A 23,256-nucleotide genomic window follows, 5' to 3' on the forward strand; every position below is an offset into this window, starting at 1 on the left:
AGTATATATTAAGTAACCAAGCTGTAATAAGTCGTACTACTCATATTTGTTCCAGTTACCGCGAGAATAGTCGAGATTTCAGAACAAAGATGTCTGCGCCCATGAAAACGACACACGAACGCGTTCTGATCATGATTTAATGTGATAGCTGAGAAGCATTAACTCAAACGACAATCAATTGATATATGCCATGGAAACTCACTAAGAAACAACCAAACTCAACTATATTTTGTATCTTCTAAATCAATAAATACGTGAGTAAACATCGCAATATATATGTCTATTGCTTTTCCAGAGAACTCTACCCGGTTTTCGCGTATCAAAACTTACCGTGTGTGGATATGTCGTATGACAAGGTTGCATCGGTCTTGTGTTAGAAGCAACCTTGATGGTACCAGGCGGATATACGTCTCGTCATTACAACCAAGAAAATTATGTACACTATTGAACTTCAAGTTCTTGGTTATGCAGTTTTGAACATGTTTATGGCTGTTTACTGATCTATCAGTGGTTCAGTACGGTTGAATGTCTAAGTGAGAATTTTATCGTACATCATTCATAAACAATGCAGTTCCTTTGATACGGAAGCTTGTGTTGTTTCGACAAAGAGTGCCACACACTTAATAACATTCAAGAGGTTCTGAATCAATGTTCCTAAACCTGCAGTAGCCCTGTTGCTTTCACTTTCAATTCAAAAGTTTCATGTTGCTTTGACATGCTTATGGCTGATATGATTCACCGAATCCAACATATTCACTCACAAAAACTTTTTCCATGTCAGTAAAATGTCCGATGACGAATTGGATCTTCCTGTCCCAAAGAGGTCGAAGGTGTTGCATTATGGAAGTTTGGAAGACCAGGAGAGACGTCGCCTTAACACTGATGACACTTCAGGCTCCATGGCTAGTGATGCCATCGAGGCAGGCATTGAAGCTGGCAACATCAACATCACTGAAGGTAACACATGGCTAGGAAATCTCCAGACCTTAGATGATAAACATTAAACAAAAATGTTGATCCTTGCATGTTGTTTTCTGATTCATACCAAGTGTGGACACTGATTTTTTAAAGTTTATACCCCCATAATATGTTAAATGCAAAAACATAATGAAGTCAATTCTTATAAATAAATAAGCCAACAACAATAAGTTGACCATGTTCACAGACTGCTTATTTAAACATTAACACACAAAAAATGACAATACAATAGTCAATACAAATCAGTGACAATGTACAACCCAACAATGCTACCAAAGCCCACCCACCCTATTATGAGCCAATCAGGAAACAGTGGGCCTGACCTACATGTTATTTCTGTTTATGGGCAAAAGAAATTGCTTGGTTAGACAATCAAATGCCTTGGATTCCACTGTTCAAATGGGATGACTCTTAATATATTGTTTCACCAGTAGTTCAATCATTTGCTGATACTGACAAAGTGACATTTACTACAAATATGTTTACAACAGTCTCTACCGGCACTAAAATTACTTTCACATATCACTACGTAAGATGTCAATGAACATCCCCCTTCTTCTGTGTAGGAGGACACTTTGACATAGACGAGGCCGAGGCTGAGAGTCAGGCAGAGGTGTTGGCTCAGTTTGAGAAGAGGAAACGGGTAAGTGTCACATCCATGTTTTATGCCAGGGTGATTATTTCTGGCCTTCATAGCAATAGTTTTGAAATTGATGACATATTTCTGGAGTCAGTTTCCGGAGGGGAATATACAGTCAAGTCTCGTTAGTCCATCACTCTTTAATCCAACAGTCAGCTTTATCCAACCCCAATGATGGGAACCGATTAAATCAGTGCTATTTAGACCCGTAAATCCGACAGTCTCGCACTCCAACACACCTAATTTGCAACAAATTACCGAAAGCACTCATTAATCACTCTCAGTAATTCGACACAGTGATCAGTGTGCCCGCGAGTACACAGCACTGTGTTTTGATGCGAGATGAGTCGGCTAGTAGCTGTATATTACAACGGATGCAGAGAAAAACTTGCTGAACAATAAAAATTAATGCTTTGAATAAACAAAACAGGATTAATCACATGCTTAGATTACCTTAATCACATTATAATCAGATACAAGCTCTCGCTACCACTGAGGACATCCCATTACAGGTCACGTCAGAACGACCTTTTGCAAACTTTGACCGACCAATAGAATGACTAATAGGAAGTCGACTTTAGCCACAAACATGACAAAGAAAGCAGTTTTCTTGAGCTTTGCGGCACTTGTTTTTAAAATGGGGACTTTCATTCCAGACTATGACTTTAAAAGTATTTTGAATCAGTCATACAGCCTGTAACAGTAGCTTTGGGTTAAGTTTTAGAGGTTGCATGATTAGAAAAAGTATTCTGCAAACAATGTAACATAACAATATGATTATTTAATTTTTTATTTTTTTTTATCACAATGTTTGTATCGTTATCTATTGTGTAGTTCTCTGATTTCATCACAAACTTTGAAACTACTTAATTTTTCCATTCTCATTAAAATCAGATCTTAGTTCTCGCTACCGCTTAACAAAGATCTGAGGACATCCTAGTAGGGGTCACGTCAGAACGACCTTTCACCGACCAATCAGAGCGTCGCTTAAGCAAAGTGTAGCTTCCCCTAAAAAAATATGGTTACACCCCCACCAACTTGAAGTCATGTGATGCTTTAAAGTTGGCAATTCTGTAGACTATCAGGTGCTGCTAGCATCATATATTAAGACATAATGACATCTGTGTTTTGTTTATTTTCTTTCCCATGTCAGGCTCGTCAGATTCAGGTGTCGACAGATGACTCAGAGGTTAAGGCCAACCTGCGACAGTTGGGAGAACCGATATGTGAGTACAAGTATGGCTGACTGTCCCTCTCCCTCAGCCTCTCACTCTCTCATCCTCTCTCCCCCATACTCTCATTCACACATTCCACTCACACGTTCTCCGTCTTACTGGCGTAGTCTTTCCACTAACTCTCACTCACTCATTCCAATTACTAACACCCCTTTCTCTCTCTGCCTCACTGTCACTCTTTGTCACTTCACTCACTCACCCCCTCACTCCCTCATTCTCTCTCTCATTCCACTCACTAACTCCCTCTCTGTGTGGCTTTCTCTGTGTCATTTCACTCACCCTCTCACTCCATCATTCTTGCTCTCTCATTCCACTTACTAACTCCCTGTCGGTGTCTCTCTCTGTCATTTCACTCACCCTCTCACTCCATCATTCTCGCCCTCTCATTCCACTTACTAACTCCCTCTCTGTGTCTCTCTCTGTCATTTCACTCACCCTCTCACTCCATCATTCTCGCCCTCTCATTCCTCTTTTCGTCACTCCCCCTCATCTTGTTCACTCATTCCCCTCACGCACCTTCACTACATCTCTTGCTCTCATTCTTCACCCCTTCCACTCACTCACCCACTCACTCACTCACTCACTCACTCACTCACTCACTCACTCACTCACTCACTCACTCACTCACTCACTCACTCACTGTCTCTTGTCTCCCAGGTCTGTTCGGCGAGGGTCCAGCTGAGAGGCGAGAGAGACTGCGCCAGTTGTTGGCTCGACTCGGAGAAGATGCCGTCAAGAAGAAGAAGGAAGAAAAGTTGCAGGAACAGAGGAAGAAAGAAGAGGTTAGAGGAATAAAACTTAAGTCTTAATAAGGATACTAACATCGGGGAGCTTTTCTGGTCCGATTCCTCTCAAAGCATTAGTTATCTGTTTAACGTGTTAATTTGAATAAATAAATGATAATTAACTAGGTTTACAAATCAATACAAATTACTGCACAGCAATTACAATGGCAGTACACAATCGAGTGGTAGTACAATATTTAATAGCAATAAATAATATGATGGCAGTGGTCAGTATCAAATACGATAATACAGTGGTGATATCAAGGGCCTGTGGTATTATTTTATATTCCCCTAGGGGTGACAGTGGTCAAGCTTTCGAGATGGGCTAGGCAGGGTATCAGGGATGATGAACGATCCTCACATGAAAGCTGGTTTCAAAGCAATGAAAATGCTCTTGTCCCACTATATATACAGCCTAACCAGCTATTAGAAAGTTTCACATAGTCCTCATAACATAGAAAATTACAGAAATTTCGGTAAGATACTATCACCGTCCACGGGATACCGGACCGGAATTTTACACACCTCATTAGTATCTAAATATAGTAACTTCCTGATGACTGATCACTGTCCAAACACAATGCAATGAGGTATTCAGCGTTTTCGCTTCGTGTTGGCTGCCACTTTTCCTGGTGATGACTCTTTGCAAACATACTTACATCCATTAAAGCAGCCCTGTGTTAAAGGTCAAGGTCGTATAAGGTGGTCAAGGTTGTAAGGGCCATTCTTAAGGTTATTTTTCTTCTGCAATCAACCATCCCATGTTTCCATCTAGAAATAATCAAGCATATGATTAGCTGAAATTGAGGGTCAAGGTCATTAGATCAGAAGTGCAAAAACTTTCTTATGAAGGCAGCTAGAGGCATGGGACTTTATGTAATATTTCCCAAACAGGAATTTGAACTAGTGACTATAACTTTCTTCGGAAATCAGTAAGAGGCACATGACCTTCTGGCATAAGTTTGTACTGCATTGGGCGTTTGGGCATGTTTATCACTGACCATAGATGATGTCACCAGATAGGACATGATATCAATAGATCAGAATCACAGCTAATTATCAAATAAAAGTAGCATGAGGAATGGATATATCAGGTTTCAGACCTTAAGTTGTTTTTCTCTGAAGACGATTGTATTTGTTTGACGAATGTTACAGTATAAGGTGTTTTCAGGAGAATATCACGTGGTACCATGAAGGTACGGACAGCTTAAAGGATGCCCGGTACTGGCTGTCTGATTACTCCATACCAAGGTAAGCCCAGAATCACTGATACAGCACTGTAGGGGATGATCATTGGATAGAGCACTGTAGGGGATGATCATTGGATAGAGCACTGTAGGGGATGATCAGTGGATAGAGCACTGAAGGGGATGATTTTAATATCAGTGGATAGAGCACTGTAGGGGATGATCCCAATATCAGTGGATAGAGCACTGTAGGGGATGATTCTAATATCAGTGGATAGAGCACTGTAGGTGATGATCACTGGATAGAGCACTGTAGGGGATGATCCCAATATCAGTGGATAGAGCACTGTAGGTGATGATCACTGGATAGAGCACTGTAGGGGATGATCCCAATATCAGTGGATAGAGCACTGTAGTGGATGATTCTAATATCAGTGGATAGAGCACTGTAGGGGGTGATCCTAATATCAGTGGATAGAGCACTGTAGGGGATGATCCCAATATCAGTGGATAGAGCACTGTAGGGGATGATTCTAATATCAGTGGATAGAGCACTGTAGGGGATGATTCTAATATCAGTGGATAGAGCACTGAAGGGGATGATTTTAATATCAGTGGATAGAGCACTGTAGGGGTGATCCTAATATCAGTGGATAGAGCACTGTAGGGGATGATTTTAATATCAGTGGATAGAGCACTGTAGGGGATGATCAGTGGATAGAGCACTGAAGGGGATGATTTTAATATCAGTGGATAGAGCACTGTAGGGGATGATCAGTGGATAGAGCACTGAAGGGGGTGATCCTAATATCAGTGGATAGAGCACTGTAGGGGATGATCCCAATATCAGTGGATAGAGCACTGTAGGGGATGATCCTAATATCAGTGGATAGAGCACTGTAGGGGATGATTCTAATATCAGTGGATAGAGCACTGTAGGGGATGATTCTAATATCAGTGGATAGAGCACTGTAGGGGATGATTCTAATATCAGTGGATAGAGCACTGTAGGGGATGATTCTAATATCAGTGGATAGAACACTGAAGGGGATGATTTTAATATCAGTGGATAGAGCACTGTAGGGGTGATCCTAATATCAGTGGATAGAACACTGTAGGGGATGATTTTAATATCAGTGGATAGAGCACTGTAGGGGATGATCAGTGGATAGAGCACTGAAGGGGATGATTTTAATATCAGTGGATAGAGCACTGTAGGGGATGATCAGTGGATAGAGCACTGAAGGGGATGATTCTAATATCAGTGGATAGAGCACTGTAGGGGTGATCCTAATATCAGTGGATAGAGCACTGTAGGGGATGATTTTAATATCAGTGGATAGAGCACTGTAGGGGATGATCAGTGGATAGAGCACTGAAGGGGATGATTTTAATATCAGTGGATAGAGCACTGTAGGGGATGATCCCAATATCAGTGGATAGAGCACTGTAGGGGATGATTCTAATATCAGTGGATAGAGCACTGTAGGGGATGATCCCAATATCAGTGGATAGAGCACTGTAGGTGATGATCACTGGATAGAGCACTGTAGGGGATGATCCCAATATCAGTGGATAGAGCACTGTAGTGGATGATTCTAATATCAGTGGATAGAGCACTGTAGGGGGTGATCCTAATATCAGTGGATAGAGCACTGTAGGGGATGATCCCAATATCAGTGGATAGAGCACTGTAGGGGATGATTCTAATATCAGTGGATAGAGCACTGTAGGGGATGATTCTAATATCAGTGGATAGAGCACTGAAGGGGATGATTTTAATATCAGTGGATAGAGCACTGTAGGGGTGATCCTAATATCAGTGGATAGAGCACTGTAGGGGATGATTTTAATATCAGTGGATAGAGCACTGTAGGGGATGATCAGTGGATAGAGCACTGAAGGGGATGATTTTAATATCAGTGGATAGAGCACTGTAGGGGATGATCAGTGGATAGAGCACTGAAGGGGATGATCCTAATATCAGTGGATAGAGCACTGTAGGGGATGATCCCAATATCAGTGGATAGAGCACTGTAGGGGTGATCCTAATATCAGTGGATAGAGCACTGTAGGGGATGATTTTAATATCAGTGGATAGAGCACTGTAGGGGATGATCAGTGGATAGAGCACTGAAGGGGATGATCCTAATATCAGTGGATAGAGCACTGTAGGGGATGATCCCAATATCAGTGGATAGAGCACTGTAGGGGATGATCCCAATATCAGTGGATAGAGCACTGTAGGGGATGATCCTAATATCAGTGGATAGAGCACTGTAGGGGATGATTCTAATATCAGTGGATAGAGCACTGTAGGGGATGATTCTAATATCAGTGGATAGAGCACTGTAGGGGATGATTCTAATATCAGTGGATAGAGCACTGTAGGGGATGATTCTAATATCAGTGGATAGAACACTGAAGGGGATGATTTTAATATCAGTGGATAGAGCACTGTAGGGGTGATCCTAATATCAGTGGATAGAACACTGTAGGGGATGATTTTAATATCAGTGGATAGAGCACTGTAGGGGATGATCAGTGGATAGAGCACTGAAGGGGATGATTTTAATATCAGTGGATAGAGCACTGTAGGGGATGATCAGTGGATAGAGCACTGAAGGGGATGATTCTAATATCAGTGGATAGAGCACTGTAGGGGTGATCCTAATATCAGTGGATAGAGCACTGTAGGGGATGATTTTAATATCAGTGGATAGAGCACTGTAGGGGATGATCAGTGGATAGAGCACTGAAGGGGATGATTTTAATATCAGTGGATAGAGCACTGTAGGGGATGATCCCAATATCAGTGGATAGAGCACTGTAGGGGATGATTCTAATATCAGTGGATAGAGCACTGTAGGGGATGATTCTAATATCAGTGGATAGAGCACTGTAGGGGTGATCCTAATATCAGTGGATAGAGCACTGTAGGGGATGATCCCAATATCAGTGGATAGAGCACTGTAGGGGTGATCCTAATATCAGTGGATAGAGCACTGTAGGGGATGGTCACTGGATAGAGCACTGTAGGGGATAGTCACTGGATAGAGCACCGTAGGGGCTGATCACTGGATAGAGCACTGTAGGGGATGATCCCAATATCAGTGGATAGAGTACTGTAGGGGATGATCACTGGAAAAGAGCTCTGTAGGGGATGATCATTGGATAAAGCACTTTAAGGGGATGGTCACTGGATAGAGCTCTGTAGGGGCTTATCACTGGATAGAGCACTGTAGGGGATGGTCACTGGAGAGAGCACTTTAGGGGATGCTCCTAATATCACTGTATAGAGCACTGTAGGGGATGGTCACTGGATAGAGCACTGTAGGGGATGCTCCTAATATCACTGTATAGAGCAAATGTTGTTAGCCCCTGTTATTGCTATGTTGCAGAGCGAAGGAAAGGGTTGGAAGAGAACGCTCACACAAACTGACTCCCACAGCACAGAAGAACGCACAGATGCAAGAACTACAGAAAAGAATTAGGGTAAGTCTGTATTCCGTGGAATGTCTTTGTCTACGTAATTATTTTTGTTCACAATATTAAAATGCAAGTCTTAAGGGTTTATACAACTTTGCAGATTTGGATAGATCTTAACACCATTAATGCAAATATTGTATTCAAAACATCGAAAGCGGTGCGTAAATAAGCTTCATTTGAACTTTTGTCCTGTCTATCAATTTCAAAGGCTGAAATGACAATACAGTGGAGGCAGAGCCTTTATTGTCAGAGGTTCTCTATATGGTCATGTTGGAGGAAAGTCTCACCACAACTAATGAAAAGATTGTGCATGTTTTGTACCCACCTGGTGGTAATACCCAATCAGCTTGCAGGCCTGGCCGGCCGTGCATATTAAACTACACCTCCTCGTTTGCATTTTAAAGGCCATTTGGGTTGTTACAAATACAGACCTATAAATACATACTCTTAATCAAGCATAACAGGTCTAAGTTTACGTTTTCACACTCTTTTTTTTGGCCATTGTGTTGTTGATGGCTACATATTGATGTAAGAACATCTGTTACTATTTTTCATGATACTTGCACTTTAAAATAAATGTGTTGGGACCATTTAGACCCTGCTTGCGTTCACCAGCTTGCATTCACAAGAACAAAACAAACATCCCTACTGCTGTTGGTGGAGTGTCTACATCTTTTTCTGCTTTCTGGCTGCTGTGATATGGCTGGAATATTGTTTACCATGTAAAACCACATTTTGTCACTCACTCTACTTATAGACTAAAAACAGACTTTGCTTCACCAGAGGTGTATGATATGGTGTGGTTGCCATACGATACATATCCCGATACTATGGGTGCAATATGATGCGTATCCTGATACAGCACTTGTTGATATTCTTTCTTTGTTGGTGAAGCACAACCCAGATTCATTTGTTTTGAAATTTCAGAGGTCAAGGAGGGGATATTGTAGGGAAGCATCATATAGGCTAGAGGGCACTGTGAATGTTATGCTATTTATAGCCAACCGGGAAATACTAGAGAATCTGCATGAGTAGTATTGTTTAACAGTTATGTTTACCATTTATGTCTGTTGTTTATGTAATTTTACACTGATATAACTTGTAATGTATGATGCCGAGCCCAATATTTTTCTGCTAACCTAATAAGACACTGTATACGGCAACTAAAGACACCATAACTAATTTATTATGCCAAAAAGTTTACACTACTTCATATTTTTGTCGCACATGTCATGTCAAAACTTAAAACTCAAAACTTAACACTTTCAACCTAAGACGTTAAGCATCAAAGGGAGACTACTCTTCAAACCTCAGAGGCCAAACCTTGTTGATAATTTTAACTTTATATAATCTTTATTAAAGTCATGAACGTGATCCGAAAAAACATTAACGTCCTTGCACATCAAAATTAATGATATCAAAACACAAAACAATGTCAAAGAACGACATACCAGATTTCCATATGAAACATGTGAGGTGGGTGTTGGAAAATCCATAATAGCTGTTACTGACTGTATACAGTCTCATATTAGGTCAGTAACAACCATCTTGGATTTTTACTGACAGTATACGGGCTTATGTGGGGTCTGATTGGTCAATCTCACTTTGAGGCATAATAATGTCTCATATGTATCAGGATACATGGGTTATAAAACGTTGTATTGTATCATGGCCTTGTATCGAGATACATACTGTATCACTGTATTGTTACACCACTATCACTCATTGAGATTTCCTCTTCCTTACAGTCCGTAACGAATGACTGCAGTCAGATCGGTGATGACCGACCACTGTCATACTGTCAGTTCAGCCCTGACTCACAGATGCTTGCTGTCGCCTCATGGTAACCTTTCACTCGTTGTACATTTCAGTTGAACTAATCTCACTTATGAGACCTTACAATAATTCACATTCACAGAAATCATTGATACCTATGTTTGACATACGGGATATGACAACATTCAGACAATATTCCATCCGACTTATTATACTTTCTTTTATTGCCTGACCTTTAAACGTGTTAAACTGTTTCTAGGGGTCATGGTGTAGCCTAGTGGTGAAAAGCTATTCATACTGAAAACTGGGGTTTATCTCCCAACATGTAGACCAATCGTGCTTGTACTGGCACACACCAAACTCTCTCCCTCACATTGTTTGTTACCATGGTTACAGAGGTAAGAAATGGATTTTTCAGGGCCATATTCCCATGGCAAGGGTGTTAACTGACTATTAAAGTTCAGTTTCCCCCCTTCCTGCATTAGGCTGGTATTATGGAGTTATATTTTGTCTGGACTAAAGAGTGACAAAATCGACATCCGCTTCGTAAACATGGATTTCAACGTGCAGATTACAGTCGACTGCAGAATTTGCAAAGGATATGCACCATCAACTGGGCGTTGACAGATATTTTCCAAATTTTAAAAAGTTTTTAATCAAGGTGGGAGTGATTTGATGCACTTCGCGAAGACCCATTCTATTTTAATATAGATCTTGATCATCGATCAGATCGTCTTGCCTTGGCGCCGCCAATTTGTTTGAAGCAATATGCAAGGTGGAATCAGATTGGTCAGTAGGAGGAGCATAGGCAGGCCGTAACTCGTAATATCCAATGGTGGCGCTACGATCGAGCCCAGAAATTCCAGCCTCATTCAGCAAGGGTGGAAACTGGACATTTTGAGTCAGTTAGTTGATGTTTTGATATTAAGATAGCCAAGAGTCAGGATGATAATGAAGTCTGTTTGATGTATTTCAGGTCTGGTTTGTGTAAACTGTGGTCCATTCCAGACTGTCAGTTGGTCCGACAGTTGCGAGGTATGGCCATGACTAACACTGAGTACATGTGTATCTACTTGTACATATTGCAGCGTTTTACTGATTAATGTGACATTGAAATGAAAACTTCTTAGATTTCAAATGCCGCTTGATTATATGTACCAGTATATTTGTTTCATGCCAATGCTTGAAAAGATATTTTTGGAGATAAACTACAAATTGCCGAACTATTAATTATCAGTCTGCTTATGTCTTTTTTTGTTGCTGATATGGATTAAAAAAAGACCTTTTTGTCGCATCGACAGTTATCAATACTTACTAATAAATTTATGACCCCCCCAAACCCCAGTGGAATTTCAATGAGAGAAGATGACTTCCATGAGGTTTACCCTGATGTATTTATTCGAACCATTATCCAATCAAAAAGCAATGAGCGCCGCTTACTAGAGTAGAGTACTCCTGTAAGAAAACTTATAGACCAAGTTTGTTTTACACCCGTTATTTACCTGAAGGGATAGGACAGGAGGCCCTCTTGTTTTTAGACATCAATGCAAGGATTAATTCATGCAAGAAAAGACGACTTCGCATTAATTTCACTCGCATATTAATTTAAAGATTTAAGGTACATCATATTCTATTGTTGAATATGCACGCCATTTTGTATTGACAGTTAACTATTTAAAGTGGAAAATGATTTTTGTTTAGGTCACAACTGTCATGTGGGTGCCATTGTGTTCCACCCTGATGCTACAATCGGTCTTGACAAAAACGTGTGCTGTATGGCGTCATGTGGACAGGATGGTTCCGTCAAGCTCTGGAACCTAGTCAGGTTTGTGCAGTATATTCAAAATGACAACACCAGAGAATGATCAGTCTCAGTTATGCTGAAAGAGATTCCATTGGGTGTAAAAGGCAAAATAGTGATGAAAATTAAATGAATGGATCACTGAAAGACAGTGATGACGCCAGGTGTTCTTGAAAAGGATAAGCTTGTTCTGCTCTACCTGTAGCCCCAACCACTCACACAATCTGCATGAAGAAGTCAGTGTTTGTTGCCTGACACCGCACCCAGCAATGCTTCTGCCATACTGTTTGGTGTCTTGTGGACAGGGCAGTTGTGACAAGCTGTTGAACCTAGGCTGTTCAATATATAGCAATTCTTATTTTGACAATTGCCAATGAGTTTTGTTGAGACTGAGCTTTGTCTTTGACTGACCTCATTTACCTCATCCATGTTTATTTCACAAGGCTGAAAACATTGAAAATAAGGATCATTCTCTGCCACTCGACCCGTGAAGATTCTGGGGTAGCATAGGTCTTCAGCAACCCATGCTTGACGTAAAAGGCCACTATGCTTGTCGTAAAAGGCGACTTACGGGATTGGGTGGTCAGGCTCGCTGACTTGTATGATGCATGTCATCAACCCCAATTGCGTGGATCGATGCTCATGATATCAATCACTGGATTATCTGGTCCAGACTCAATTATTTACTGACCGCCTTCATATAGCTGGAATATTGCTGAGTGCGGCGTTAAACAACAAACAAACCAACTCTGCCACTCATGTTCATGTTTCTTAATTAGGAGATAAACATACTGTGTTTTCAGTGTAGAGCTCCGTTACCTGTAGATTTAAAGCTAAATTGAATGTGGAACCGACGTCACAGTCATATATAGAAAAGCGCCAAATTCTAAGCTCTCTGTTGTCTCCAAAATGTAAATTCATTCCCTTTGTAGATTTCTATCGTGTATTCTGCACGAAATGTATTGCCACACATCCTTTGAATATTTTAGTAACCGCATTTGTGCATTTTGTAACCTGTCATTGTAGATATAATTATTTAAACATGTCTCCTGACAATGACTGAAAATAGTACTATTCTATGAATATTAGCTTCCGCGGTGATGCGGCCGTCAAACCAGCTGTTTCAATCAGAGGTTTTTTTTTGTGATTTAATAGCCTCTGATTGACCAATCAGAATCGAGTTATTTCAAAATTCATGGTAGAATAATACAATAATAATACAATAAACTTGTTTTTGGTGGTGCCTTACACTTTCCTAGGACTTGTGGCTTTCTATATCATGCATACTTAAACACCTCATTTTAAGTTGGGTCCCTTAGCTGTAGAAGGGTCTGCTGATAATGCTTCAAATGTCAGACCAACTTAGGATCATTGGTTGTCAACACCATAGTGGTAAACGTCTGTGTATCTCTTTTGGATTTCCTCCCACATTACCTGTAGATCTAACCATGTATGAGATTGTCACTCCTGTATCTATGCTGTGTTAGAAAACATGTCGGTGTTTGTTTCAGTGATGAACCTATTGCTGATATTGAAGGTCACGCACCGTTCAGAGTGTCGAAACTGGCCTACCACCCTTCAGGACGATTCCTTGGGACATGCTGGTAAGTCCAATGTATTTCAAGAATAAACATGTTACTTGTATGAAGAGTGCATTCAAGTTTATATGTTTCTGTGCTAGCAGTGAAGAAAGTGAGTCAATGTTGTTTTATGCCACAGTCAGCAATAATCCAGCTATGTAGTATCAATAATCAATTCTTTACCAGGAAAATCAGTGGTTATCATGAGAGCATCCATTTTATGGCTGCATGATTCTCATCTCCATGTTTAGAATTTTGAGTTACTGATATGTTTGTATGTGTCCATTGTCTGGGGCTGTTGATTTCAGAAGCAGAACTATAAAACTGTATAAGTTATCATCTTGATATGTGACATTTATGCCTTTTGCCAATCTAGGTCTTTTTTTTTGTTGTTGATATTTTAGATAAGACATGTAAGAAACTATTTATCATTTTCAGACAATTAAAATGTTCAGATCTATTTGAGCCCTGATTGACTCATGTTCCCACAGCTGTGTGTGTGTGTGTGTGTGTGTGTGTGTGTGTGTGTGTGTGTGTGTCTGTGTGTCTGTGTCTGTGTCCCTGTGTCTGTGTCTGTCTCTCTGTGTCTGTCTGTCTGTGTCTGTCTGTCTGTGTGTGTCTGTGTCTGTCTGTCTGTGTCTGTCTGTCTGTGTGTGTGTGTGTCTGTGTCTGTGTCTGTGTCTGTGTCTGTACTGGTCTGGACTGATGCTGATTTATAGTGCTAGCACACTTAGATACCATGCTGGATTTTAACATGAATACCCCACTCAGACACAGTATACTGACTCCGAGCCGACCAGTCCTTGTTTGAAGTGGGACCTTCCGCTCTCCGGACCGACGCTCTACCACTAATCCACGGAGGGGGTTGTAGGGAAATACGATTCTGTCTGTGTAAAGGTATCATCAGTTTGTATGGAGACTAAGGTAGTGAGATGCAGTATGGATAACCTGCATGTGTTATGTCTTCCAGTTTTGACAACTCCTGGCGGCTGTGGGACCTACAAGCCCAGGAGGAGATCCTGCACCAGGAGGGCCACAGTAAGCCTGTGTACTCCATCGCCTTCCAGAACGATGGAGCACTCGCCGTCACAGGGTATGTAAACCTTGTACACCATCGCCTTTCAGAACGATGGAGCACTCGCTGTCACAGGGTATGTAAACCTTGTACACCATCGCCTTCCAGAACGATGGAGCACTTGTCGTCACAGGGTATGTGAACCTTGTACACCATCGCCTTTCAGAGCGATGGAACACTCGCTGTCACAGGGTATGTGAACCTTGTACACCATCGCCTTCCAGAACAATGGAGCGATCGTGTCACGGAGTATGCAAACCTTGTACTCCATCTCAGAATATTGCCGAGTGCGGCATTAAACAATAAAATAGAAACAAAAATGCAATGCCTTCCAGAATGATGGAGCAACACTTGTCTCAACAACTCTTCAAGAATTTGTAATGTTCTTAATGTTCCAACCCACATAGGGATTCTGGGACACAATAGATCCCTGCTGGATGTAGTTCAGCACCATGGTTGTATCACATAATATAGGTGAGCTTCTGTACCTGTGGTGTAATCTGTGTACTTGTACCTGCTAGGGGGCTGGATGCGTATGGGCGAGTGTGGGACCTACGGACAGGTCGCTGTGTGATGTTCATGGAAGGCCACCTCAAGTCCATCCTCTCTGTGGACTTCAGTCCTGACGGGTGAGTAACATGTCATCAGTGTTGGCAGGTTATGTCTGGGAGTGTAAAAACAGGTTGGTAAAGGCCATTTATCAAGTGGCTATTGTTTTTTAACCAAAGTCTAGGGGTGCCTTTCCATGGTTCAGATTGGTCCCCAGCAACCTATGCCTGCATTAAGAGACTAATGGATCGGGTTGTCAGACTTGGTGACCTGGTTCATAAGCGTGTCGTAAAAACAATCACTGGTCTCACTTGAATATTTACAGGCTGCCATCATACAGCTGGAATATTGCTGTGTTAATCAACAAACAAACAAACAAACAAGGGGTCTCTTCTAGCAATGTTGTAAAATTGCGGCTTTGGCAATCCTGACCATGAGTTATGACAGATTAATATGTCTTCTGGTCAGTTTTCAGCTCAAGTTTCTTCTGTGCACTAGGAATACATGGTTTTACCGGTACACCGGTACAGTGCAATATGCTTTTCAAACGATACCTATTGTCATACTTTTTCTATGTTCTGGTATATTGGGTAAAACAAATATACCAATTTTTGTTCTTATTTGTCTTGTTTAACTTAATATCTACACAGAAACTCATTCACAAGTGTTATTTCCCTTTGATATTATTGACGAGAGTCCAGTGATCTTTCTCCCAGGTTGTTATCTTCCCTGTATCGTTGATTACGAAATGGTGGTGGCTGACCATAGGAATATTTACTGTAGAATGTAGAATATAGGCTCTGCATGTACTGTCAATGTCTATCACTGTCAGGTATTTTAGCTCCCAATATATCGCAATATGTAGTGCAATACAGATACCTGTATCGCAATATACAGGTATTGCAATACATGATGCTTGCCAATACACAGCCCCACTGTATACATGCAGATGGAGAAACTAATTGTAACTGAATGTATTACGATGAACACCTTTTAAAAGGATAACTTGTTTCATGCATTCAGGTAAATTGATATCCAAACAATACACTGTAGGTCAATGCTAGGGTAACGCTATTTTTCAGGGCATTATCATTTGCAGAAGCCTGAGGTCTTTGATTAACTGCCCGATGATTTGTTATCAAATAAAAAGAAACAACAATGTCGGTTTTGAAACATTTACTGCAATCAACACGAATGTCACTGACCCACTTGTACAAATATGCAAATGTCATAGAACAAACTAAAGGATGTCACTATTGAACGTGACGTCACCTATCCCTATCCTATGACGTCACCTAACAACGGGCGTGATAATGGCCCGTCGTCAAGCAATATGAGGGCATTATCAAGTTACAGTGGCCCGCTCATTTTTGATAACATGCGGGCGGTTTAATGATAATTCTATCCATTTTAGCTATAATTATACATAGCCCAACCCATGCTTGTAAGCAGGAAATACAATTTTGTGAGTAGATACATTGTTTATTAATTTAAAAAAAAATAAATATGGTTGATCACATTTATTTGGTGCACATTAAAGTCAACATTTGGGCAGACATATTATTTTCGAGCCATCTTTTATTTGTGTTTTGCAGAAGTTAAGAAATCATATTAATAGTAATTTATGACTTAATGTTGACGCATACGTGTGTGAAAACAATTCAGTGAACAGATCTTTGTGAAATAACTCGATGAATAGATCCTTATAAAATAACTTTGTCCTTTTGACGCTTGTGAATAAGATTATAAACTTATACATGTCACTGCCCAATGCACACAATGGGCAGTTGCACAGATTGGGTGTAACACATATATCTTGTCAGCACAGTGTTATTGTATGTCATGTTGTATTGTGTCCCAGGTTCCATGTGGCTACAGGAAGCGAGGACAACACAGCCAAGGTGTGGGACCTGCGGCAGCGCAAGTGTAACTACACCATCCCCGCCCACACCAACCTCATCTCCACCGTCAGGTTCCAACGTGAGTCCCCATCAACCAACAGCCTTTCTTTGTGTCCGTCTGTGGGGATTACAGGGCAGACTCCTGTATCCCTTGCTGTTCTCTCCATGGGCAATCTCATTAAAAACAGATCTAAGTTCTCTCTACCGCTAAACAAAGATCTGAGGACATTCCATTACGGGTCACGTCAGACCGACCTTGCACAAACTTTGACCGACCAATGAAATGACTGACAAGAAGTCGACATTAGCTAATCAGAAGGCAACTTTCTCATGCCTTACGGCACTAATTTCAAATTGGCGACTACGCTTTGATACATATTTTGACAAATTCTCAATAAAAAAATTGACACCTGAACAAAAGAACATTCTGGAAGGGCTAAAAGATGGTCTAGATTGTATGTATTCAGTCGTTAAGCCTGCAACTATCGTTCAGAATACCCTGTGTTAAAGTTTTTGAGGTTGCATGATAAGAAATCACATTCCGACTGTCACTTTCATGATCTGGTAAGCGATGTTCTGATTGGTCGATGAAAGGTCGTTCTGACGTGACCCCTAATGGGATGTCCTCAGATCTTTGTTTAGCAGTAGCGAGAACTAAGATCTGATTTTAATGAGATTGCTCCATTGGGATTCTCAGGCAGAATAGGTCTCCTGTATCCCTTGCCTTTTTTTGGATGGGGGGCCGGCCATGGGTGGCCCAGTCGTCATGATTTGCTGTGCACAGTTACGTCCCTTGGGCACGCCAGAAACCTATGATTGTGGGTTCGAATTCTGGTTTTAGGTTTGTCAGCACCATACCCGAGCTCGTGGGTTTCACCGAAGTGGTAAATGTCTGAAACCTGCATCACTTCAGTTTTCCTCCAACATTAAGCTGACATGCCCCGATATAACTGGAATACTGTTAAAAGCAGCAGAATATGTCCTAAATATCCCATGTATGTCTCCCTTTGACTATTTCCAAGCCGAATAGGACCCCTGTACCCTAAATGTCATCAAAATATGACACCTGCATTAAACTCTGGCAAAAAGGATGGTCAGGCTCGCTATTGAGTGCTCATGATATCAATCACTGGATTGTTTGGTCCAGACTCGATTATTTAGAGACCATCGTCATATAGCTGGAATATTGCTGAGAGGGGCGTAAAACAACAAACAAACCAAACCAAACCAAACCATAGTAGTTTGTGTCCCTGACCAAACTTTGACTGCCTACATCACCTTAGAGATTCTGGGGAAGCATGAATCACTAGTAGTCTTGCTTTTGTCTCCACAGGAGTATTAAGTGCCCACTTCCACAATGTGTCAAACAGATTAAGAAATGATCAAGCATTTCTGTTGGATACACATTTGTCTTGTTTTGAAATATTGATATTTTCTTTACAGCTCAACATGGGAACTACCTCCTCACAGCCTCCTATGACAACACTGCCAAGGTACAGTAGCTCACCTGTTTAGGGAAACCCCTCCAACTATGGACCTTGAAAACAAACAAAACGAACATTTTATGTAACATTTTATCATGACCTTTCCCCTTCCTATTATAAATGACCAGTCCTAAAATAATGTTGAAATTTATACCACTGTTCTGCAGTGCTAACACCAATCTCTCTATCTTCTGACTAGGCTGACACACCATGATGGTGAAAGCAGCATGATTACAAGGTCCCCACGACCCACATTTGATTCATAACCCGTGAAGGTCCGGGGTAGAAAAGGGCTTCAGCAACCCATGCTTGCCGTAAAAGGCGACTATGCTTGTTGTAAGAGGGAACTAATGGGATCGGGTGGTCAGCCTCGCTGACTTGGTTGATGCATGCCATCATATCCTAATAGTGTAGATTGATGCTCATGATGTCAATCACTGGACGCGATTATTTACAGACCACGGTCATACAGCTGGAATATTGCTGGGTGCGGCATTAAACAATAAACAAACAAAACATTTGATTAGGAGCGACTTGCAGTGAAGAATGAAATTTCTTTAGGAGGTCCACTTCATCTTGGCTTAGAAAGTAGCTGTGTCACACACTTCAATATCTGTCGTATATATGTGGGTGACATATTACGATGTGAAAAATCTGTTTGAGCTGGGGACACGGATGGCCCAGTCGTCTTAAGGCGCTGCGATTATCTGTGCAGAGTTGCGTCCCTTGGGCATGCCAGAAACCTATGATTGTTGGTTCGAATCCCAGTTCGCCCGGGTTATGTTTCTAGGTTTGTCAGCACCATACCTGTGCTCATGGGTTTCACCGAAGTGGTAAACGTCTAAGACCTGCATCACTTGGGGCTTTCCTCCCACATTAAGCTGACACGCCGCGATATAACTGGAATACTGTTAAAAGCGGCGTTAAACTCACTCACTCACTCACTGTTTGTGCAAATGCAGCAGCATGTTTTGTTTAAGGGCTTTTCTAGGTGTTTTCTTAAATCAGATTGACAACCCACTATAAACTTTGTACTTAACCATTTCCTTCACTCAATATCATTGCTATGACCAAGGAGTTAATGTGTTAATTTGTCATAAACTGAATTGAGATAAACTTCTGTGTTTTCAATGTAAAACTAGGTAACCTGTAGATTTAACCATGGTAAATTTGACATGGAACTTGACCCACATTTGAAAGACCCTCTCCCTGTTACAGATATGGGCCAGCCCCAACTGGGCCCCTCTCAAGACAATGGCAGGCCACGAGGGAAAAGTGATGGGCCTCGACGTCTCCCTCGACCTCAAGTACATCGCCACGTGTTCCTATGATCGGACATTTAAGCTGTGGGTGTCGGAGATGCAGGGTGGTTTGTGAGAACACTTTCTGTGGATGTGTCCAGATGATGGTCTCGGATTCCACAAGTTGCGAATGGTGAACAGATGGTTTATATTACATGCATCTGGTACCAAAGTGCATTAGCAAGAAAGCTTTGAAAACTTTGCGAGTTTCAGCTCTGAAATATTGTAAAAAATCAGCAAGATGTTAGCTTATCAAGCTGTATCATGTTCCTAAATTACTACCAAATCAGGGGCAACTGGGTAGCCTAGTGGTTAAAGCTTTTGCTCATCATGCCAAAGGCCGGATTAGATTCCCCACATGGGTACAATGTGTGAAGGCCATTTCTGGTGTTCCCTGCCGTGATGGAATATTGCTAAAAGCGTCGTAAAACCATACTCACCTATCAAATCAAGTAGATATACAGTGAAACTCTAAAGTACTGGGACTATAAAAATATGTCGAGTTATTTGCAGTTCCAGGATTTTGAAGGTACATCACATTAAACAATTTATTGAATTCAACAAACTTCAACTGTGCTATTTTTATAACTATGTCTATGCTGTATGTTTGTTCCACCTGTGTATCTTTCTGTAAGACCAGCTGACTTGTCAGTCAGGTAGACCAACCATTATAAGCCAACCAACCATTTTAAGCCAACAAACCATTATAAGCCACCATTGTGGAGGGGGAAAATACCTTGAAGTTGTGAATTACACTTTTGCCCATGCAAAACCAACCGAATGTTACTTTTGACAAGGTGTGCAGACCCGTTGGGATTTTGGGTTAGAATATAGGTCACGATCATCTTATGCTTGCGGTAGAGCCATATGACATCGTGTGTAAATCATCAAGCTGGACCAGATAATCTAGTGATTGACATCATGAACATTGATCAACGCAGTTGGGATACAGTGACATGCATCAGCCAAGTCATCGAGTCTGACCATCTGATCCATCAAGTATGTGACAAGCATGGGTTGCTGGGGACCTATATTCTTACCCAGACATTTGTATGGCTCCTTTTGGCCTGCAGTAAATTCACATGTCGATTGTATTTGTCACAATCAGCCCAAAGAGTTTGGTCAGGGCCCACAGCTTCTAAAGTCTGTAGGTCCTGATGGCAGCCTGGCAATTTCTTTGATTTCAAACACTGGTTGCAGCCCCGCTAGACTAATGCTGCGTCTCTGAAAAACAGTATTTTCAAAGAAACAAACAACTAAATTAAATTAAATGGAGCCCCAGTGAGATTCCTGAACCTGAGGAAAATCTAGACTTGCTTCATTTAAGGCTATAGCATTACAGAAAAGGCTGGGCGGAAGGGAAAAAACTATGGTTCATGGAGTGTGAGACAGACTAAATAGCCTCCAGCCGGGGTCATCGTCCCGAGGCAAGGGAGTTAAATGGCAGGTGTGGATGCCATTGGTATCCAACAAGTCCACAGCTCATTTCGGACTATTGGCTATGCAAAAAAACAAGATTTGGGGATAAAACAACTGATAGGTCTAGATTGTTCCTAGTCTCGGACTAGTGGCCGTGTCTATCCCTGCCCTGCAGTAGGAAGTGACTTGTTGGGGGTCACAGTCAGCGTCTTGTTACACCAGCGCTGCACTGAATATATTGTATTCATTGTCATTGTACAATCACCTCTCATGTCATGTGCAAAATAAATATTTTATTTTGTAGAAGAGTTTTCATGTTGTGTGTCACAGTACATCTGTTCTCAATGATGGGACTTGTGTTCCTGAATTTCAATATTTATTTTTTCAGAATGCTCTAAAACTGTTCAACTGCTTCCTGCACCTATTCCCAGGGGAATTCTTTACTGCTTCCTGCACCCATTCCCAGGGGAATTCCCTACTGCTTCCTGCACCCATTCCCAGGGGAATTCTCTACTGCTTCCTGCACCCAATGCCTGGGGAATTCTCTACTGCTTCCTGCACCCATTCCCAGGGGAATTCCCTACTGCTTCTTGTGCCCATTCAAAGGAGAATTTCCTACTGCTTCCTGCACCCATTCCAAGGGGAATTCCCTACTGCTTCCTGCACCCATTACCAGGGGAATTCCCTACTGCTTCCTGCACCCATTACCAGGTGAATTCCCTACTGCTCCCTGCACCCATTCCCAGGGGAATTCCCTACTGCTTCTTGTGCCCATTCACAGGAGAATTCCCTACTGCTTCCTGCACCCATTCCCAGGGGAATTCCCTACTGCTTCTTGTGCCCATTCACAGGAGAATTTCCTACTGCTTCCTGCACCCATTCCCAGGGGAATTCCCTACTGCTTCTTGTGCCCATTACCAGGGGAATTCCCTACTGCTTCCTGCACCCATTCACAGGAGAATTCCCTACCGCTTCCTGCACCCATTACCAGGGCAATTCCCTACTGCTTCCTGCACCAATTACCAGGGGAATTCCCTACAGGTTGTTTCACTTCCTGAAGTTCACATGGTTGGACACTTTTTTGTTTCCTAGCTTTTTATTACAGCCAATCAATGCCAAGAACAATAGGGGCCAAGGTACATCCATGTTTGTATGATGATATATAGATATGGGTGATAGAATGATTTCTTGTTCCACCCCATTCTGTGAAGTAAAACCATTGCTCCAATAATCGCCAGCAGTTTATTGTGGCAGGTATACATAGGAATAGGTAGTCTGAGTTCCATGGGCCCAGGTTAGTGTAATCCAAATCCATCACTGTCCCGAAGTGTGTAGCCGTCCATCACGCACAGCGCGCCCTGGTAGACATTCTGGAGATGGACATAGGCCGCATGAACTTCATATATATTCATCATTGAGTTTGCATACTAAAAGGCGACTATGCTTGTCGTAAAAGGCGACTAAAGGAATTGGGTGGTCAGGCTCGCTGACTTGGTTGATACATGTCATCGATCCCAATTGCGTGGATCGATGCTCATGATGTCAATCACTGGATTGTCTGGTCCAGACTCGATTATTTACAGACCGCCGTCATATAGCTGGAATATTGCTGAGTGCAGCGTTAAACAACAAACAAACATTAATCACAAACAGTACCGGATTACAGAGACGAAGTAAATGTGTTGGGTTTAATGAGTTAGATGACTTCAACTTTCCAGTAATCAACTTTCCCTTCATGTCGAGCAATATTCCAACAAATCCAGCCTTTGGTGTCATTTCACATGCCTTGCTGAAGACCTATTCTACCCCAGATCTTCTTGGGTCTTGTGATTAATGGACATCACAAGCACTGATGTTCATTGTTTCCTCAATCCATGAAATCGCGTAAAGCCAAGTGTGAATTTGAAATCCCTGATCTATTGTTGAAATGTTTATCACTTTCATAAAGCTTGCATATTGTATCATTTATTCTAACTGTTATTCAGCTTATCAGATGAATCCGACACCTGAAACATTGTAGAACAATAACAACACCAATCATACAGGGTCGGAATAT

General features: G+C 41.6%; 1 protein-coding gene across 1 annotated transcript; it reads left to right on the forward strand.

Moving 5' to 3' along the window:
• The first annotated feature begins 65 nt into the window (after nucleotides 1-65).
• On the forward strand, nucleotides 66-21,506 carry LOC124142474 (U4/U6 small nuclear ribonucleoprotein Prp4-like). Its single transcript, XM_046510960.2, has 16 exons — nucleotides 66-254; nucleotides 782-957; nucleotides 1,545-1,621; nucleotides 2,772-2,844; nucleotides 3,511-3,635; nucleotides 4,810-4,889; nucleotides 8,227-8,320; nucleotides 10,063-10,157; nucleotides 11,067-11,125; nucleotides 11,792-11,915; nucleotides 13,403-13,495; nucleotides 14,442-14,564; nucleotides 15,068-15,175; nucleotides 16,957-17,075; nucleotides 18,440-18,489; nucleotides 19,699-21,506. The coding sequence occupies exons 2-16, from the start codon at nucleotides 786-788 to the stop codon at nucleotides 19,855-19,857; spliced, it is 1,551 nt and encodes a 516-aa protein (XP_046366916.1). The 5' UTR covers nucleotides 66-254; nucleotides 782-785; the 3' UTR covers nucleotides 19,858-21,506.
• Nucleotides 21,507-23,256: the final 1,750 nt, after the last annotated feature.

The sequence above is a fragment of the Haliotis rufescens genome, unplaced genomic scaffold, assembly GCF_023055435.1.
Source record: "Haliotis rufescens isolate VD_foot unplaced genomic scaffold, xgHalRufe1.0.p SCAF_8, whole genome shotgun sequence".
Classification (NCBI taxonomy): domain Eukaryota; kingdom Metazoa; phylum Mollusca; class Gastropoda; order Lepetellida; family Haliotidae; genus Haliotis; species Haliotis rufescens.

Bases quoted from the DNA above. Each gene is read 5' to 3' on its own strand.
- LOC124142474 (XM_046510960.2), top strand. From the start codon at position 786: ATGTCCGATGACGAATTGGATCTTCCTGTCCCAAAGAGGTCGAAGGTG. The intron at 15,176-16,956 runs GTGAGTAACATG...ATTGTGTCCCAG, and splicing joins GTGGACTTCAGTCCTGACGG to GTTCCATGTGGCTACAGGAA. The intron at 18,490-19,698 runs GTACAGTAGCTC...TCCCTGTTACAG, and splicing joins CCTATGACAACACTGCCAAG to ATATGGGCCAGCCCCAACTG.